The 20963-nt window shown below is 37.9% G+C and overlaps 1 protein-coding gene across 4 annotated transcripts in view; it reads left to right on the forward strand.

The window, feature by feature from the left end:
• The window catches only part of CFAP54 (cilia and flagella associated protein 54), a 296408-nt gene that overhangs the window by 214808 nt on the left and 60637 nt on the right, over positions 1 to 20963 (forward strand). For all 4 annotated transcript variants that reach the window (XM_088025290.1, XM_088025291.1, XM_028105379.1 and 1 more), the window contains 5 exons: positions 160 to 315; positions 1657 to 1762; positions 2689 to 2782; positions 8422 to 8520; positions 9052 to 9193. In XM_088025290.1, coding sequence (XP_087881416.1) covers positions 160 to 315; positions 1657 to 1762; positions 2689 to 2782; positions 8422 to 8520; positions 9052 to 9193 — 597 coding nt within the window. The remainder of the gene's footprint in view (positions 1 to 159; positions 316 to 1656; positions 1763 to 2688; positions 2783 to 8421; positions 8521 to 9051; positions 9194 to 20963) is intronic.

The raw sequence follows: 20963 nt of genomic DNA on the forward strand, positions 1-20963 counted from the left end.
GGACAACTGTTATAGTTCATTGAAATATTTGGGTACTGAGTTTTAAGAAAATATTTCTTAGATACTAAAAAGTAAAAACTACCAGAGTTCTTAATAGAACTGGCGGTGAGAGAGGTCTGGTAACTTGGAGGCTTGTTATGAACAACCTATTCCTTGTAGGACATACAATGGCCAAACAAGTATCTTATACCAGTAAAAAGAAGGATCCCTCGAAGTGGTTCCCTGCCCTTCATCTTTTTGAAATAGCACTGAAGCTCTGTCAGGTATCAGCAACAGAAGAACATGAGGTGGAAGCTGAAATTCTTTTTCAGAAAGGTAAGATGTACTTGGGGTCAGAACTATGATAAAAGTTTGTGGGATTTTTTTTTTTCCGATTAACAATAGACTTCTTGAAAACCTGGTCAGTGACTATAAAAAATACAGATTTTACAAAGGGCTTAGTGATGCAAAGACATTGGTACCTCTGCCAGACTTAGTCTGGGATAAAGAGAACATTGCTTATTTTAAGTTTATATCAAGAAAGGGGAGAGAAAGTGCTACTTCTTAGTTTCTTTTATGATTACAATTGACCCTCCTTATGCAAAATTACGTGTTTGACTCAAAAATGTCATCATTGGCCAATTAGCTATAAATATTGTTTCTTAAATAATGCTTGGAAGACATTTTTTATGCATAATTTCATTGCTTAGCTAGGCATTTTAGTTAATTTCTACAAAAGATACAAACCCATTTAAATCAAGTGGCTATAGCACACCTATATTTATATCTTATGTACAATACATATTTGCATAATACATTCATATAATTTTATTGTGGCTATTTTCACCATGAGAAGAGTGATGATGATGATTGCTATCATTTATTGATCATCTACTAGATGCAAGGCCCTGTAGTAGCCAGTATTTAACATCTCATATTGCTAATTCTTACAATAGCTCTATAGGATATGCATGGCCAATCCTAGTTGATGGATGAGGAAAATGAGGTACAGTCTGGTTGAGTAACTTTCTCTAGGACAGCAGCTACTAAATGATAGTACCTAGAGGTGAACTTAACACTGGGAGGCTTTGTGCCGTATCCACATGCTGCATGAAAACTGTGAATCATTTTCATAGTGATAAAAGATTTCCCTTTCTTGCCCTTTTGGCTACAGAAGTGCCATTCCAGTGAAGGCTGTGGCTCACCATGAGGTCTGAGAGCTGTGCGAGCCCTAAAGCATTTGCATCATTTGTGATTGTTTTCGAGTGTTTGTTGACTTTTTAGGATTTATTTTAACAGAGTTGTTTTCTATGATATCTGTAATACTAGACAGAGGAAAGAGGACGTGGATGTAGACAAAGGGAATGAGCCCTACAGAGGAAAGGAAAGTGCAAAGTAAGGGAATAGAAAAATAAGATAAGAACATTTGTGTCTGGCAGCCAAAGGAGGCTTTGACTCAATGTTGCTAACTAAAGGCAGGGCGAGCCTGCAGACTCATGGGGAAGGAAGCAAAAGATCTTCCACTGTTAGCTGACCTTACAGCAAAACAGCAGACAGATGGGCAAAAAGGCCAGCACCTCCAGTTTTCTGAAGTTCCAGCATGAAATATTTATTCTGAAGTTCTAAATGATAGAAAAAGGAAAGACCATTTTTGTATGTTTTTTTTTATTCTTTCAGGCAAAATAGAACGTCAAATATTGATGGAAGAGAAATCTCCAAGTTTACAACTTGAGAGTTTATTTGAAGCTATACAGCTAAGCTTGAGAAATGATCAAAACTCAGGGTAAAGAAAAAAACTTTCCATCATTATAACAGTATGTGTTTGGATTTAAGCCCCATGTTTTTGTAATGCATTGAACATTCAAGGCTGGGATGACTGGGAGACCCCCTTCCCGCCGCAGGACTCATTCACTGGGGTCCCTTGTCCAACAGGCTTACTGACTTCCTCTTCAAGATTGTTGACCCTGGCTCTGACCCAAGGCCTTGTTTACAGTGATGGTTGATGATGGCAGTTATCAGGGTGGCATACTGGACTGTGAATTTGCTTCTAGTCTTTACTCACATCGACCTTCTTCCTGTCCCAGGATTCTAGCAGCCTCCCATGGATGTGAAATTGTATCTAGAAAGGATTTATGTGGATGTTCTTCTGTCAACAGGACCAGGGCTGGCCAACTTAATTCTCTATAAAAATCATCTTAAGATTGAGAATAAGCCACCCTTACTACAACTATACTGATTTAAATGGCCTCAACGGACAGGTTTGATAGTGAATACACAAACCTAACCCATACCAAATCACCACTTTCTGCATAACTGTGTGTGTCTCTTTCCATTTTAATTAGTGTAGGAGGATAGAAAGAGAGATCTGCTTTGCGAGGCAGATTCCTTCAGCCCTCATGTTCACTTCTTTAGTGCCTTGTGGGCTGGACTATTCTAGAATGGTCCTGATGCTGGGCTTCAGAGCAGTCATGTCATGGAGCGTTGCCAGCACAGGACAGGGTAGAATGTCTCTTCAGGAGCTTCCAATTTTACTAGGGAGGAAGGTACTGGTGTCTATGCCAAAAGTGCTATGAAAAGAAGGTGTGAGTTTGGGACAGACACTGGTTTTTTCTATTTTTCCCTTTCATTAGCTCAGAAATTATGGAAAATGATGCAAAATGATTACAAATGGTGAAGCTATTTAATAAGTACAATGTTATTTAATTTTAGGTTGATAAGAGACTCCTACTTAGAAATGGCCCTGTTATTTTTACATATGAGAAGGCCAAAAAACAAACTTTCAATATCACCATTAACACTTAAGGTAATGAACTATTTTATTAGAAATCTTAAGTTAATTATCTTTGAACTTGCTATTTTGGTAACTCTGTGCTATAGAACTAATGAGACTGATTTTCCTGTAGGACTTGGAGAAATTAATTCATTACTTTATAGTCACACTGATGTTTAGATACTTCTTTGGGTATTTTATATAAGGCTCTGGAAATAGAGTTCATGTGCACATTTTTACCTGTTAAAATGTTATACATGAAATGTAGGTGTGTGTAAATACTCTAAGGTATTAGTATTAATCAGGAAATTACAAGAAATGATATACTGGTTAAGCAGATGGACAAGTAAGATTTTCATCCCTGATATGGTGTACAAACAGATCACCTTTTGATAGAGTCATTCATTTATTCATCACATGCCTATTGAACATCTACTATGACCCAGACAATATTCTGGAAGGTTATTAAACGTGATTAAGACAAACTTAGTCCTTGTTCTCATGGAGCTTCTTACCTTTTTAGTAGAGGGAGACAGGCAATAAACCAGTAAAGGAAGAAGCACGAGGAAGAAAGGTGGGAGGGAGGGAGGGGAGAGAAGGAAGGGGGGATGATTTAGGTGGTGAAATGGGGGATTAGGACAGAACTTGGGTTGGTGGGACTGTGAATGATTCTGTTGGGAAGACATACGGTTCAAGGTGGGATTTGTTGGATGAGGAGAGTTGCAGAGGCATGTCATCTGCATCATGCATCTGTCTAGAGCAGTGCTTCCAAACTAGGGGGCAGAGGCATCTCTGGGGATCCTGTGAAAATGCAGAATCTGATTTGGTAAGTTGGGGCTGGGGTCTTGAGGTTTGGCATTGCTGAGGAGCTCCAGGGTGATGCTGTTGCTGCTGGTCTGGGGGCCACACTTGAATTCCAGGGTTCTAGACTGAGGGAGAGCCTGTGGGCAGGATGTGGGTGCATTGGACATATATGAGCCCAGTAACGTTTAGTTTTTACTTTTTAAATTTCAGTAGGCTTTTTATAATTCATCCCAATTAAGTAATCCTTTGACCCACCAAGAGATTTTTCCAGAAAATTTCGGTGTCAAATCTTTAATTTTTGAGACAACATAGACTTGATTTAAAACCTTTAGGCAAACAGGCTTTCAGTCAGTTGAATTATTCATATGGTAGCTACTTAGGTGGATATAGCAGCTATTATTTTATTTTATTTTTTATCAAGACGATTACATAGAAAACTTTTTCTGGTGTGATAAACATGTTTATTTCTAGTAAGAGAAAACAAAAATCTTTGTTTCCATGGCAAGTAACAATGCAAATTAATAGGATGCTAGGATAATAATATATCACCTTTTTGACCTTGACTAGAGAAGTAAGAGTTTGAATAAGGTAGAATTTGAATGAAAAAAATAGCATAATTCCATACAATGTCACATTATTTTTTGTGTGACATAATATCAATATTTTAGCAAGTCATACAATTACTAGAAGGACAGAAAACAGCCAAAGACAAACAAGAATTCATCCAGACATATTCAACCTTTAAAATACCACATTAGAAGTTTGTCCTAATAAAGACAATGCTTTATAAACTCTTAAAAGAAAGCACTATTCCTTCACTTTTATGGAGAATCCACATAGCAGAGTGACCAGGGCACTGGTTTGGGTTTGAATCCTAGCTTCATGACATACCAGCAGGGTGACTGGGGCCTTTCTAAGCCTAGTTTTCTCATCTGTGAGATGGAGATGAGGATTCTGACCTCTTAGAGTAGGTTGGAGAATTAAACAAGATAATGGACATGGCACATAATAAGTACTCAAAAAAGAGGGGTGCACTGTTCTCTGTCAATATATGACTTTGGCTAAACATTCCCATTTTATCTTTCTAGAGTATTTTGTATATAGTAGGTATTCAATAATTTTTTTTTTTTAGTTAAATGGAATTGACTATTTCATGAACATGTATTCATTCATTAACCAAATACTTACTGAGTGCCTAATGTATGCCAGGCATGTTACTCTCTTTCTCTGAGAAGCACAGAGGAGCAAGGGAGAGAAATAATTGTATCAAAATCTAATGAGGACTGTAATCAAGATATGTCAAAGTAGAAAAGTGGAGCAAAGTGGGAACTAATTTTGCTTTGGGGGAATGCTGGGAGAAAGTTTTACAGATGAGATGAATTTTGAAGAAGGACTAGAAATTTTCCAAGTAGTCAAGCAGGAGGAAAATAGTTCAGAGAAAGAGATTAGCAAGCACACATACTAAAAATAGATTTATTGAGGTACAATTTACATTCATGAAATTAACCTGTTTTAAGAGTGCAGTTCACAGATGTTTAGTAACTTTACAGAGCTGTGGAGCTGGCATCACCATCCAGTTTTAGAACATTCCCATTATTCCAGCAAGATCCCTAGTACCCATTTGCAGTCCCTAGCCCCAAGCAACCATTAATTTGTTTTCTATCTCCATAGATTGGCCTTCTCTGGATATTTCATATAATGGAATTCCATATAAACGGAATCATACAATATATAGTCTTCTGTGACTACTGCTTTCACTTGGCGTTATGTTCTTGAGGTTTGCCTATATTTTAGCATGTAACAGTAGTTTGTTCCTTTTGATTGCTGACTAGGAGTCCCTTTTTTGGATATATAGTATTTTCTTGGCCCATTCAACAGTTGATGGATATATGAATTGTTTCCACTTTTTGGATATTTTGATTAACGCTGCTTTGAACATTTGTATACAAGTTTTTAAGTGAACATATGTTTTCAATTCTCTTGGGTGTATATCTAAGAATGGAATTGCTGGATCATATGTTAACTCTATGTTTAGCCTTTTGATGATCTGTCAGATTGTTTTTGAAAGTGCCTGTACCAGTGAATAAGAGTTGCAGTTTAAAAAAAAAAAAAGAGTTGCAGTTTTTCCACAGCCTAGCCAACACTTGTTATTATCTGTATTATTGATTGTAGCCACCCTAGTGGTTGTGAAGTGTATCTCACTGTGGCTTTGGTGTGCATTTCCCAGCTATCTATATTGAGATCTTTTCATGTGCTTACTGATCATTTCTGTATCTTCTTTGGGGAAATGTTTATTCAGATCTTTTGCCCATAACCTAAACTAAGATGTCTTTTTTTTTTAATCACAAGAGTTTTTAAAATGTATATTCTAGATTCAAGTCCTTTATCAGATATTTGATTTGCAAATATTTCCTCCAGTTGGTGGCTTGTCTTTTCATATTGTTAATAGTGTCTTTGGAGACAAAGTTTTAAATTTTAATGATTCCAGTTTATCATTTTTCTTCTTTTATATATTGTGCTTTTGGTTGCATATCTAAGAATTCTTTGCCTAACCCCAGGTGTTGAAGATTTTCTTCTATGTTTTCTTTTAGAGGTTTTATAGTTGTAGCTTTTACATTTAAGTATGATCCACTTTGAATTAATCTTTGTGTAAAGTGTATAAAGATCTAAATTCTTTTGCATATAGATATCCAACTGTCCCAGTACCAGTTGTTCAAGAGACTGTCTTTTCTTCATTGAATATCCTTGGCACACCATTGTTAAAAGTTAATTATCTTAAATGTAAATGTTTATTCCTAGACTCTTGATCCTATTCCATGATCTACAAGTCTACCTTTATAGGAGTATCCACCCTTTTGGTTATTGTAGCTTTCAGTAAGTTCTGAAATTGGAAAGTACCTGTCCTCCAACTATGTTCTTCCTTTCCAAAATCATTTTGGCTACTTTGAGTCCTTTGCATTTTTAGATACATTTTAGGAGCTGCTTTGTCAATTTCTGTAAACAGAATTTTGGTAGAGATTGTGTTAAATCTGTAAATCCATTTGGGGACAATAGCCATCTTAACAATATTGAATCTTCCAATTCATGAATATGAACTGTCCCTTCATTTATTTAGATATTAATTTCTCTCAATAATGCTTTTTACTTTTCAGTGTACAAATTTTGTACATTTTTGTTAAGGTTATCTCTTTTGTGAGTGGAATATTTTCTTCATTTCATTTTCAGATTGCTCATTGATGATACATAGAAATACAATGGATTTATGAGTATTGAGTTTTGTGTCCTATGATCTTGTTATGCACATTTATTAATTCTAGAGGTGTGTATGTATGTGTGTGTCTTGGGATTTCCTACATATAGGATCATGTTTTCTGTAAACAAATACAATTTTACTTCTTCATTTCGAATCTAGATGCATTTTCCTCTTTTTCTTGTTTGTTTGCATGAGCTAGAATCTCATTCGCAGTGTTAAACACCTTCTCCATCTAAAAAAAAAAAATACTCTTTATATTCTTCTCTGTCCACATTTTTCCATTCTGAACTCAAGTCCAACCTTCTTAATAAAGTCTCCCTCTCAATTCAAAATGAACTTGTTTTAAAATGTCTGTGTCACTAATTGTTCTTACATTGTAATTATTTAATGCTATTATGTATTCTTCATTTAATGTCTGTTAGTCTTGTTTCCAGAATTTAAGTAAATTGCCCAAACTTACATAGCCAGTAAGTTGGCAAGGGCTACCCCAGAACCCAAGTGGTTTCATTACAGCTAATGAGTAGAGTCTTCATATCTTGGGACAGGGCTGTGTTGCTTAGATTCTCCATAGGCACACTTCTCCGGGTTTCATCTACTTCCAACCAATCTTAGCACTTGATCTAGGCCAGGCCACATTTGCACATTGTATTCCTTGCTCTGGCATCAGCATTATTCATTGACTTTCTTTTTCCTTGTTATTGAAGTAAAAGAAAGATATCTTTTGTTATTGTTTGTTTTATTCTGCAAACTTATTGAAGATTAAATTGGCCAAAATATGAACATCAAAAAATTAGAACCAAGCAGTCTAATTGAATAGTTTTTTCCAGATTAGTTAAATCTTAAGAATTGACTATTAATGCTTATTTTAGTTATCTTTAAAAATGTAAAACAGGCAGATACTATGTTACTAGTGGAGTTTCTATTAACTTTTGTAGCATGGACTTTCTTATGTTTAAAAAACTGAACACACACAAAACACAAAACTGAACACACACACAGTAAAAATTATCTCCATTCATTGTTACTTTTGCTATTCTGTGGAACTTTATGATTACATTGTCCCTTTAACAGTTTCCCAGTTGAAAAGATGATAGCAAATACCTATCAAAAATCTTAAGTAATGTTCTTATTTCTGACATCCCTACACACAATCAATTCAACTTATAAATCCTCTATTAAAATGGCAAATATCGTTTTAAGTAAATACTTTCCTTAAAATGCCATTTGTGTTTATTTTATTGTTATTCAAATAATACACGCTCATTATAAAAAACTAGAAAAGATGATAAAAATAATCACCCTTAAAACCCAGGATAATGGGTGTTAATAACTTTCTCTGCTTGTATATACAGGGAGTATATGTGTGTACATGTCTTTTTAGAAATAGGATCATATTTTGCATACTATTCTGTAACCCCCACTTTTCTTTCTCCAATATGCTTTGAGCATCTTTTTCATGTCAATAGATACATATATATTATTATTTTTTTATATTATTATTCTTAATGGCTACATAGTGTTCCACTGAAATGTCATCTTCAGAGGATGAGAAAATTAATCATGGAACTTCACGAAATCTTTATCTTTATCATAATGCATGTACTATATTTTTTAGGCTTCTACCAGAAGGCATAGTTCTATTAAAGAACCAATAGTAAATAAATTTGAAATGTACAGTTCACTGGCCTGGATTGTGATAAGAGCTGCTGCCCAGGTTGGTGTGATTTTTATTTAATCTTTTTCTTCACTGTCCTATCCATATCCTCTACTACCAGCTGTTAGGGTAGCACAACGTATCTGTGAAAGAAAGGAAAATTCACATTCTTTCGGATTTATGCTGGTGATGTTTCTTGGGAAGATTAGAAATGCTCCTTATATACATAATGTTTTTAATCTTTATTAGCCAGACCTGGCTTTGTTTGTTTCAGCTTTCCTTTAATGAGGGTACTGGCAAATACATATGTGCACATTTTGACATTTTGGCAAATATCTGTTGTAGCTAGGTGAGAGAGCCTATTTAAAGTGGCTCATACATTAATTAAATTGTCAACAGTAATGATTTGTTTGACAATGATATATACTACATGTTGGGGATCACATGTTGTTTTCCAGATTATCTTTATTTTTTTCCCAATGTATATTGAATTTTATTTTATGAATTCACTTTTTCACATTATTTACCTAATGGATAATCTATGAATGAGAAAGGTTACATTTATGGATTCTGATTATGTATTAATTTTAGGCCAGTGAAGCTGTGTTGGAAATTAATCTACTTATTGGAAAGAAGAATGCTAGAACTGATAAAGTTAGCCAAGGGGCATTACCAAATATCCCAGAATTTGCCACCGTGGATCTTCTGTCTTCATACACAGATTATTTGCTTGGTATGTTTGAAATGTCTAGGCATTTTATAAAAACCAGATATATGTAATGTCTAATCAAGTGGCAAAGGTTTAATTGTGGTGATTTGTTGGGTTTTAGCTTAGAGAGGATAGTGGTGTGAAGAACCTCAGGAAGACGATAGGGTTCTTAAGACCGAGCTGCCAAAACGAAGGGGGCATCATTTCCTTGTACGTATGTGCATGTTACTCAGTCAGCTCCTGCATTTCAGATGCAGGGCTATGTGACAAATGGTTTTCCCTTCTGTCTGCTTCTTTTCCAGTTCACAGATGTCAATGAAGCCTTTGAAAATATTTACTTGTGGCTCCTTTTCTGATCCTCTGAACTGTGTACTTGCTCTCGTAGTCTCATGTAGCTCTCTGTGCTTTTTCTTATATTTTAAATGTGTGTGTGTGTACGTGTATGTGTGTGTGCATGCACACGGGTGTACATATTTGAGCTCTTTCTCTCATTAAACTATCATCAGCTTCCCGAGGGTAGGGACTTTATTTTGTTTGCTGCTGCAACCACAGAAAATCACACATTACTTGCACATTACAGGCAGTCATATTTGTTAAACGAATTAATGAATGAGAGGTTAGAATTTAAACTTGACCTCACTGCTATTTATTTTTTCTCATTTAGAACTCCTTTGTTAATTGTAAACTATAATCTAAACCTCTAAGTCAGATGAGCAGTAACATATTTAATGTTCATTTGTGTGTTTGTCCATTCATTCATTTGAAAAATATTTATTGAGTGCTCTTATGTCCTGAGCGTTTGGATGGGTTCTAAGAAGTAAGGTGCTAGAGTCTTACTTCCAGATTGACATTTCAGTAATAACCATAATTAATTTTCCTTGGCACCAGGTGAAGCATTGAGCCAAAGGGATGAAGAGTGGTACTTGAACCTGGTGGGGGTGGGAGTGTTCTTCCTAAAGCCTCTGAGAACATATCTGTAGGCAGCAGCTTAGTCTGTTGAAGTGTTAAGTCAACTTTAGCCAAAGGGTTAGTGTCTGAAACTGTCCCCTTCCTTGGCTTTCTTCCTTTCCAGCCTAAAAATGATTGCCCGAGGTTAAACCATTAGATGGGTTTTTTATGCCACGGTATCATTTTCTTATTTTATTGCTTTAATGTCTGGTAGAATTTTACTTCATCAATTTCATCTAAAATGCTGTATGAACCAGTTATTACCCAAATTATGCTGTATGCCAAACAGCCCTAAAACTTAGTAGGTTACAACAAGAATTCATTATTTGACTTGTCTCATGTATTCTGCTTCATTCTGTAGGTTGAGTTCAGGTGTAGTTCATGTACATTTGTTGTGAAGCCCAGGCTGAAGAGGCCGTGGGTATTTGGGGCATGCTCTTCTCATACTGTACACCAGAGCAAAGGGGCCATGCTAGGTCACAGAAGCATACTCAAGGCCTCTCTCCACACCACATCCCATTGATCATAGCAAACCAGATGGCCAAGTCCAACAGCAGTGAGGAACGGAAATCTACTCTGCCTATAGAGAAAGGGAGAGGGGCATGAATGTTTGCTGAATGATAATCTAGACTACCATACATGACAAGTTCAATCTATGGCTGGTAGTGACCTAAGAAGAATTCTGAGTCGCTGCATGGAAAGACAGGAAAAGGTGTCCCAGTGATGTACTAATGTTGTACCCCATCAGCACATGCTGTGAGGAACAGCACCCCTATCCAAGTGGTCTTAGTTGGTCAGTTGAGCAGGTAGTCTTCATCTTAGCAATGCTTCATGCTACAGTAGATGCTTTCTTTGCCTATTTCAGTGGTTTTCATAGCATATTTCAATTTTTAGTTTCTATTTTGTACCATTAGCACTCCTTTACTGTTTTACCATAATACTAATTTGAAATGACCGAATTTTGAAGTCCAACCTATTTTGCATTTTGCCTTGCCTTAAGGATAATAGTTTTGCCCTCCAGTATTTTCCTAGCAGACTGATAATTAATTCATGTTGGTGATTTCCCTTACTACGGTAGTCAGGTTCCCTCCTGACTGCTACAAATACCCAGATCCAAACATGTAACAAGGTCGGGTAAAACAGAACCAAAATTGTTTTATTTTATAGCTGAGCATGAAATCAGGAAAAGAAAATCTTAAGTTAACAAAGTAAAATGAGTGATTATAAGCAAGGGCTGAAGGTGAGGACCTCATTGGAGAGGAAACAGCTGGGGCTGGGACTTCGAATGGCTGGACAAAGAGGGAATCTGGAAGGAGGGCCCTGCAGGTAGGGAAGGTCAGAACCCAGCTAACTACATAGAACTGAGGTTCAGAGTGGACTTGTCTACAAATTGAGGACTAGAAACACGTTGCCCACTGGCTTGAGTAGATGCAGAGAAACATGCCAAGTGCCCGGTCAGGGCCAAAAATGAGCCACTTGGGAGAAGTCAGAACCCCACCTGAGATGGTAAGGTTGGAATTTCCACCACTGGAAAAATGCAGGGAAATTAGCATAAATACTGGCCCAGAACCAGTGAAGCCCATGCAGCAATGGCTGTGGCTGGAGGGAAACCGTGGCAGTGGGATGCCTCCCACAAAAGTTCTGAAGATAAACGTATAGTGCAGATTATACCTGGACAAATTCTGGCATCACTTTTGGATTATAAAGACAAAGAAAATAATTGTAAGCATCCAATCAGAAAAAGTGGCCTTTCTATAAAGAAGAAAAAATTGAACTGGTATTAATTTTCTCCTATGACGTTAAAGACCAGACGACATTGGTCAAATATGTACAGAGGCTCCTTTTTTTTCTTTTAATTTCGTTCAGTTTCTTTACATAGGTAGTTTATTCTCAAGAAGCAAAACTCCAAAGGGGTGCCTGGGTGGCTCGGTCGCTTAAGCGTCTGACTCTTGGTTTTGGCTCAGGTCACGATCTCAGGGCTGTGGGATTGAGCCCCACATCGGGCTCTGCGCTGAGCACAGAGTCTGCTTCAGATTCTCTCTCCCTCTCCCTCCCACACGCTCTCTCTCTCCACTCTCTCTCAAATAAATAAATAAAATCCTTAAAAAATAAAAATAAGTAAATAAAAACTCAAGAGACATCAAAGGGCATGGAGAGAAAGTCTTCCTTCTATCTTCTCTGAAAATAACTGAGTCCTCTACAGAGGCAGTTGGTGTTGTCATTGTATTGGTGTCCTATTCCTGCTCTAAGAAACAACCACAATTTAGTGGCTTAAAACAACACAAGGTGTATCTTCCAGTTCAGGAGGTCAGAAGTCTAAAATGGGTCTCACTGGGCTAAAATTAAGGTGTGGGCAGAACTACATCCCTCTGGAGGCTTTAGGGGAGAATCTGTTTTGGCCAGCATGGTAGCTTATATGATAATAGGTTCACAAATATTGCTTTTTTTTTTTGGGGGGGGGTTTACACTGTCCTAGTACACACATGCCCATTCTTTTATTGTCAACCTTTCTAAATCATCTTATTTTAAATATGCCTCTTAAATAGAACACAGAATTGGATTTTCTTTGTTTTAAAACTTGATAATATTTTTCTTTTTGGTAGTAGGCAACTTTAGCTAATTTAAATTAGTTGACATGAAAGGTATGTTTGGCATTATTTTGTATCATTTTACAATACATACATAATAAACTAGGAAACAAAAACAATAAAATGAGGTAATTTCAGGGGAAAAAACAATAAACTATTAGCCAACTTATTTAGGAAAATTAATTACAGTACAAAAAGGATAAATGCTAAGAGGAAGGTAATCACTGATATGGAGAAATTCAATTATTTGAGTTTTTTTCTGTTTATTTTTTATTTTTTTTTAAATTTTTTTATTGTTATGTTAATCACCATATATTACATCATTAGTTTTTGATGCAGTGTTCCATGATTCATTGTTTGTTCATAACACCCAGTGCTCCATGCAGAACGTGCCCTCCTCAATACCCATCACCAGGCTAACCCATCCCCCTACCCCCCTCCCCTCTAGAACCCTCAGTTTGTTTTTCAGAGTCCATCATCTCTCATGGTTCGTCTCCCCCTCTGACATACTCCCCTTTTATTCCTCTCCTGTTATCTTCTTCTTTTTCTTTTTTCTTAAAATATGTTGCGTTATTTGTTTCAGAAGTACAGATCTGTGATTTCAACAGTCTTGCACAATTCACAGCACTCACCGTAGCACATACCCTCCCCAATGTCTATCACCCAGCCACCCCATCCCTCCCACCCCCAACCACTCCAGTAACACTCAGTTTGTTTCCTGAGATTAAGAATTCCTCATATCAGTGAGGTCATGTGATACATGTCTTTCTCTGATTGACTTATTTCACTCAGCATAACACCCTCCAGTTCCATCCACGTCGTTGCAAATGGCAAGATCTCATTCCTTTTGATGGCTGCATAATATTCCATTGTGTATATATACCACATCTTCTTTATCCATTCATCTGTCGATGGGCATCTTGGCTCTTTCCACAGTTTGGCTATTGTGGACATTGCTGCTATAAACATTGGGGTACACGTACCCCTTCGGGTCCCTACATTTGTATCTTTGTGGTAAATACCCAGTAGTGCAATTGCTGGATCGAACGGTAGCTCTAATTTCAACTGTTTGAGGAACCTCCATACTGTTTTCCAGAGGGGTTGCACCAGCTTGCATTCCCACCAACAGTGTATGAGGGTTCCCCTTTCTCCACATCCCCGCCAACATCTGTCGTTCCCTGACTTGTTAATTTTAGCCATTCTGACGGGTGTGAGGTGGTATCTCATTGAGGTTTTGATTTGGATTTCCCTGTTGCCGAGCGATGTTGAGCACTTTTTCATGTGCCTGTTGGCCATTTGGATGTCTTCTTTGGAGAAATGTCTGTTCATGTCTTCTGCCCATTTCTTGATTGGATTATTTGTTCTTTGGGTGTTGAGTTTGATAAGTTCTTTATAGATTTTGGATACTAGCCCTTTATCTGATATGTCATTTGCAAATATTTTCTCCCATTCTGTCGGTTGTCTTTTGGTTTTGTGGACTGTTTCTTTTGCTGTGCAAAAGCTTTTTATCTTGATGAAATCCCAATAGTTCATTTTTGCCCTGGCTTCCCGTGCCTTTGGCGATGTTTCTAGGAAGAAGTTGCTGCAGCTAAGGTCGAAAAGGTTGCTACCTGTGATCTCCTTTAGGATTTGGATGGACTCCTGTCTCACGTTTAGGTCTTTCAACCATTTGGAGTCTATTTTTGTGTGTGGTGTAAGGAAATGGTCCAGTTTCATTCTTCTGCATGTGGCTGTCCAATTTTCCCAACACCATTTGTTGAAGAGACTGTCTTTTTGCCATTGGACATTCTTTCCTGCTTTGTCAAAAATAAGTTGACCGTAGAGTTGAGGGTCCATTTCTGGGCTCTCGATTCTGTTCCATTGATCTAGGTGTCTGTTTTTGTGCCAGTACCATACTGTCTTGATGATGACAGCTTTGTAATAGAGCTGGAAGTCCGGAACTGTGATGCCGCCAGCTTTGCTTTTCTTTTTCAGTATTCCTCTGGCTATTCTGGGTCTCTTCTGGTTCCATACAAATTTTAGGATTATTTGTTCCATTTCTTTGAAAAAAGTGGATGGTATTTTGATGGGGATTGCATTGAATGTGTAGATTGCTCTAGGTAGCATTGACATCTTCACAATGTTGATTCTCCCAATCCATGAGCATGGAACGTTTTTCCATTTCTTTGTGTCTTCTTCAATTTCTTTCATGAGTATTTTATAGTTTTCTGAGTACAGATCCTTTGCCTCTTTGGTTAGATTTATTCCTAGGTATCTAATGGTTTTGGGTGCAATTGTAAATGGGATCGACTCCTTGATTTGTCTCTCTTCTGTCTTGTTGTTGGTGTATAGGAATGCCACTGATTTCTGTGCATTGATTTTATATCCTGCTACTTTACTGAATTCCTGTATGAGTTCTAGCAGTTTGGGGGTGGAGTCTTTTGGGTTTTCCACATACAGTATCATATCATCTGCAAAGAGTGAGAGTTTGACTTCCTCTCTGCCGATTTGGATGCCTTTGATTTCTTTTTGTTGTCTGATTGCTGTGGCTAGGACTTCTAATACTATGTTGAATAGCAGTGGTGAGAGTGGACATCCCTGCCGCGTTCCTGACCTTAGGGGAAAAGCTCTCAGCCTTTCCCCATTGAGAATGATATTCGCTGTAGGTTTTTCATAGATGGCTTTTATGATATTGAGGTATGTACCCTCTATCCTATACTCTGAAGAGTTTTGATCAAGAAAGGATGTTGTACTTTGTCAAATGCTTTTTCTGCATCTATTGAGAGGATCATATGATTCTTGTTCTTTCTTTTGTTAATGTATTGTATCACGTTGATTGATTTGCGGATGTTGAACCAGCCTTGCAGCCCAGGAATAAATCCCACTTGGTCATGGTGAATAATCCTTTTCATGTACTGTTGGATCCTATTGGCTAGTATTTTGGTGAGAATTTTTGCATCCATGTTCATCAAGGATATTGGTCTGTAATTCTCTTTTTTGATGGGGTCTTTGTCTGGTTTTGGGATCGAGGTAATGCTGGCCTCATAAAATGAGTTTGGAAGTTTCCCTTCCATTTCTATTTTTTGGAACAGTTTCAGGAGAATAGGTATTAATTCTTCTTGAAATGGCTGATAGAATTCCCCTGGGAAGCCATCTGGCCCTGGGCTTTTGTTTCTTGGGAGATTTTTGATGACTGTTTCAATTTCCTTAGTGGTTATAGGTCTGTTCAGGTTTTCTATTTCTTCCTGGTTCAATTTTGGTAGTTGATACATCTCTAGGAATGCACCCATTTCTTCCAGGTTATCTAATTTGCTGGCATAGGGTTGCTCATAATATGTTCTTATAATTGTTTGTATTTCTTTGGTGTTGGTTGTGATCTCTCTTCTTTCATTCATGATTTTGTTGATTTGGGTCATTTCTCTTTTCTTTTTGATCAGTCTGGCCAGGGGTTTATCAATCTTGTTAATTCTTTCAAAGAACCAGCTCCTAGTTTCGTTGATCTGTTCTACTGTTCTTTTGGTTTCTAGTTCATTGATTTCTGCTCTGATCTTTATGATTTCTCTTCTCCTGCTGGGTTTAGGCTTTATTTGCTGTTCTTTCTCCAGCTCCTTTAGGTGTAGGGTTAGGTTGTGTATTTGAGACCTTTCTTGTTTCTTTAGAAAGGCTTGTATTGCTATATACTTTCCTCTCAGGACTGCCTTTGCTGTATCCCAAAGATTTTGAACAGTTGTGTTTTCATTTTCATTGGTTTCCATGAATTTTTTAAATTCTTCTTTAATTTCTTGGTTGACCCATTCATTCTTTAGTAGGATGCTCTTTAGCCTCCATGTATTTGAGTTCTTTCCGACTTTCCTCTTGTGGTTGAGTTCTAGTTTCAAAGCATTGTGGTCTGAAAATATGCAGGGAATGATCCCAATCTTTTGGTACCAACTGAGACCTGATTTGTGACCTAGGATGTGATCAGTTCTGGAGAATGTTCCATGGGCACTAGAGAAGAATGTGTATTCCATTGCTTTGGGATGGAATGTTCTGAATATGTCTGTGAAGTCCATTTGGTCCAGTGTGTCATTTAGAGTCTTTATTTCCTTGTTGATCTTTTGCTTAGATGATCTGTCCATTTCAGTCAGGGGGGTGTTAAAGTCCCCCACTATTATTGTATTGTTGTCAATGTGTTTCTTTGCTTTTGTTATTAATTGCCTTATATAATTGGCTGCTCCCATGTTCGGGGCATAGATATTTACAATTGTTAGATCTTCTTGTTGGATAGACCCTTTAAGTAGGATATAGTGTCCTTCCTCATCTCTTATTACAGTCTTTGGTTTAAAATCGAATTTGTCTGTTATAAGGATTGCCACGCCAGCTTTCTCTTGGTGTCCATTAGCATGGTAAATGGTTTTCCACCCCCTCACTTTCAATCTGGGGGTGTCTTTGGGTCTAAAATGAGTCTCTTGCAGACAGCATATTGATGGGTCTTGTTTTTTAATCCAATCTGATAGCCTGTGTCTTTTGATTGGGGCATTTAGCCCATTTACATTCAGGGTAACTATTGAAAGGTATGAATTTAGTGCCATTGTATTACCTGTAAGGTGACTGTTAACTGTCTGTTGTCTGTGTTCGTTTCTGCTCTTTGCTTCTTTTAGGTTCTCTCTTTGCTTAGAGGACCCCTTTCAATATTTCTTGGAGGGCTGGTTTCGTGTTTGCAAATTCCTTTAGTTTTTTTTGTTCTGGAAGCTTTTTATCTCTCCTTCTATTTTCAATGATAGCCTAGCTGGATATAGTATTCTTGGCTGCATATTTTTCTCGTTTAGTGCTCTGAAGATATCTTGCCAGTCCTTTCTGGCCTGCCAGGTCTTTGTGGATAGGTCTGTTGCCAATCTAATGTTTCTACCATTGTAGGTTACATATCTCTTCTCCCGAGCTGCTTTCAGGATTTTCTCTTTGTCTCTGAGACTCGTAAGTTTTACTATTAGGTGTCGGGGTGTTGACCTATTATTATTGATTTTGAGAGGGGTTCTCTGTGCCTCCTGGATTTTAATGCCTGTTTCCTTTCTCACATTAGGGAAGTTCTCTGCTATAATTTGCTCCAGTATACCTTCTGCCCCTCTTTCTCTCTCTTCTTCTTCTGGGATCCCAATTATTCTAATGTTGTTTCATCTTATCGTATCATTTATCTCTCGAATTCTGCCCTCGTGATCCTGTAGTTGTTTCTCTCTCTTTTTCTCAGCCTCTTTATTTTCCATCATTTGGTCTTCTATATCACTGATTCTCTCTTCTGCCTCATTTATCCTAGCATTTAGTGCCCCCATTTTTGATTGCACCTCATCAATAGCCTTTTTGATTTCGATTTGGTTAGATTTTAGTTCTTTTATTTCTCCAGAAAGGGTTTCTCTAATAACTTCCACGCTTTTTTCAAGCCCAGCTAGTATCTTTAAAGTCATGATTCTGAACTCTAGGTCCGACATCGTACTAATGTCCGTATTGAGTAGGTCCCTGGCTGATGGTACTACCTCTTGTTCTTTTTGCTGAGGTGATTTCTTTCGTCTTGTCATTTTGTCCAGAGGAGAATAGATGAATGAGAGAACAAAATGCTAACAGGTTTACAACGTCCCCAGCAAATATACTGTATACAAATCAGAAAAGACCTGAAACCAAGGGAAAAGAAAGGGAAAGAAAGAAAAAAGAAAGAGAAAAAAAAAAAAGAGAGAAAAAAAAGATAAAAACAAAAACAAAACCATACAAAAAAAGCAGAATATGATCAAATATGATCAGGCTAGTGCATAGATCAGTGCCACACACTAGATTTTGGGCGTATTTTGGTCTGTTAGAAAAAAGTGCCTCCTAAAATTTTAAAGGAAGAAAGACATATATGTACAAAATAGGGGTTGATACAATGAAGGGATGGAAGATGGCTGTAAAGATGAAAATTATAAAAGATTTTATAAAAGGACTTGGTAAGATAAGTTGTTTGAAAAAGGAAAGAAGATTTAAGAAAAAAAAAAAGGAAAAAGGGAGAGAATGTGATCAGGCAGGAGACTAGAACAAAGCCATACACTAGTGATTTAGGGTATATTTTGATCTGTTAGAAGAAACTGTACCTCAAAATTTTAAAGAGAGAACAACTTATATATATATGCCAAAAATAAGGGTAACTACTATGAAGGGATAAAATATGACTCTAAAAATGAAAAATAAAAAAAATTTTTTTTTTTAAAAAAGGGATTGATAAGATGTTGGTTGAAAAAGGGAAAAAGAAAAATAAAAAAAAAAAACAGTCAACAAAAATTAACTTTGATGAAATAATGAATCATGGTAAAAAAAAAAAAAAGCCATGAATCTATGTGCAGTATTCCCCTAGCGCTGGAGTTCTCCCATTCTCCTTAATCGATCAACTTGGTCTTGGCTTGCTGGCTGTTTGTGCTGATCTTCTGGGGGAGGGGCCTGTTGCTGTGGTTTCCAAATGTCTTTGTGGGGGGCGGAATTGCCCCGCCCTTGTCGGTCTGGGCTAAGGAAGCTGCTCCGGTTTGCTCTCAGGAGCTTTTGTTCCCTGCAAGCTCTCGGTCCAGCCTTGGAGGACCAGGGCAGAAATGGTGGCCTCCCAATCTCCACCCGGAGGGGCTGAGAACTCGGGGCCCCGCTCCTCAGTGTGCCCCCAGAGAAAAGGAGTCACTTCCGTGTCCCTGGTCTCCGGCCGCTCTCCGTGCTCACCCGGCCTGTGATCGAGCGTTGCTATCTCTGGCACCCGACCCCGCGCGGAGTCTCCAAACCCAGCAGATCCCTGCAGTGCGTTCCCGCACCGCTCCTCCCCAGGAAGGAAGGGGAGTCTCCCCGGCTCTGCCGCTTGTTGGGTCCCTGCTGGAGGAGCCATGCCCCGACTGGGCCGCAGATCACAGTTTATGGCAACCCCGAGCTGAGAGCCCGCGACTCTGCTCCGTCTCTGCAGCCAGCTTCCCCGCTCTGATACCTGGGAGCTCTGGCGCACTCAGGCACCCCCGGTCTTTCTGTGACCCCAAGGGTCCTGAGACCACACTGTCCCGGGAGGATTCTACCCCCCGCTTAGCCACTGCAGCGACGTCCCTCCGCCGAGCCAACTTCTAAAAGGTCCGATTTTGTGCTCCGCGGCTCTATCACTTGCCAGAAACGGCCAACGGAGGCCCCCTCCCCCGCCGTCTATCCTCCCGAATATCGCCTCGGATTCACTTCTCCGCACGTCCTACCTTCCAGTAAGTGGTCGCTTCTCTGTTCAGAGTTGTTGCTACTCTCCTGTTCGATCTCCTGTTGAGTTCGTAGGTGTTCAGAATGGTTTGATCCCTATTCAGCTGAATTCCTGAGACCAGAGGAAATCTAGGTCTCCTACTCCTCCGCCATCTTGCTCCGCCCTTTTCTGTTTATTTTGAAGCAAATAAATTTTAAAAACTTTGTAAAATGTATAATTTTGGAGAAAAATATAATTTAGCCAAATTTACTTCAAAATACATTATATAAAAAATTAGGCAAATCTATTATTATAGAAGAAATAAGGTTACATTAGAAATTAAAATTGAAGTTTATTAATTAATTTTAAAAGAACAGTAATAAATCCATTAGAAGTTAGCATAAGTAGTATTAAAAATCTCTCTAATGTCTGGCTTAATGAAAGAACTGGACTCACACCCACTTGTGCGGTCATCCTGTTAGAGCATAATGTTTTGGTTGAAATATGTGAAGAAAATCCAGCTTCACACAGGTCTGTAGATAGAAGGTGGAGGACTATTTTAAGAGCCTTTTCAGATAATTGTGGACATTCTTCTTTGGTACCAAACCAACACCGGGGTAAGTGGTAGTTTCTTAAAGGTTAGTTCCAATGTAGACTATGAAACAATTTCATTGAACTTTTTGTACTGTGTTACATTAAAATTCATTAGTCTTTCAGTCTGAATGGATCTTTTACTCATGCATGACTTTGTAATATCATGCACAAGATATTTGGAAAATAGTGGGTAAATACCCAGTATTTCCGGGGTTATGCAGGACTTCCGAATGTCTGTACAATTCACTGGACAGTTTTTAAAAAATCAAATTTTTAAAATACCACCACCATTCTTATCGGAAAGTATTGGGAAGCCCATGGTGGCATATACAAATTTTCCAAAATTCTAAGTTTTTATTTAAAAATTTGAATTTTATCATTGACAGTAAATACTGTCAGTTACTTTCCTGAAGGCCTACTACTTTATGGAAGGTGTTTGCCACACAGCTAAGTATGAAAACACTTAGTTTGTCTTCTCAGTTGTTCTTTTATG

This window comes from Eumetopias jubatus, unplaced genomic scaffold (assembly GCF_037043125.1).
Source record: "Eumetopias jubatus isolate StellerSeaLion01/CBP00866 unplaced genomic scaffold, mEumJub1_p1.0 scaffold_8, whole genome shotgun sequence".
NCBI lineage: Eukaryota > Metazoa > Chordata > Mammalia > Carnivora > Otariidae > Eumetopias > Eumetopias jubatus.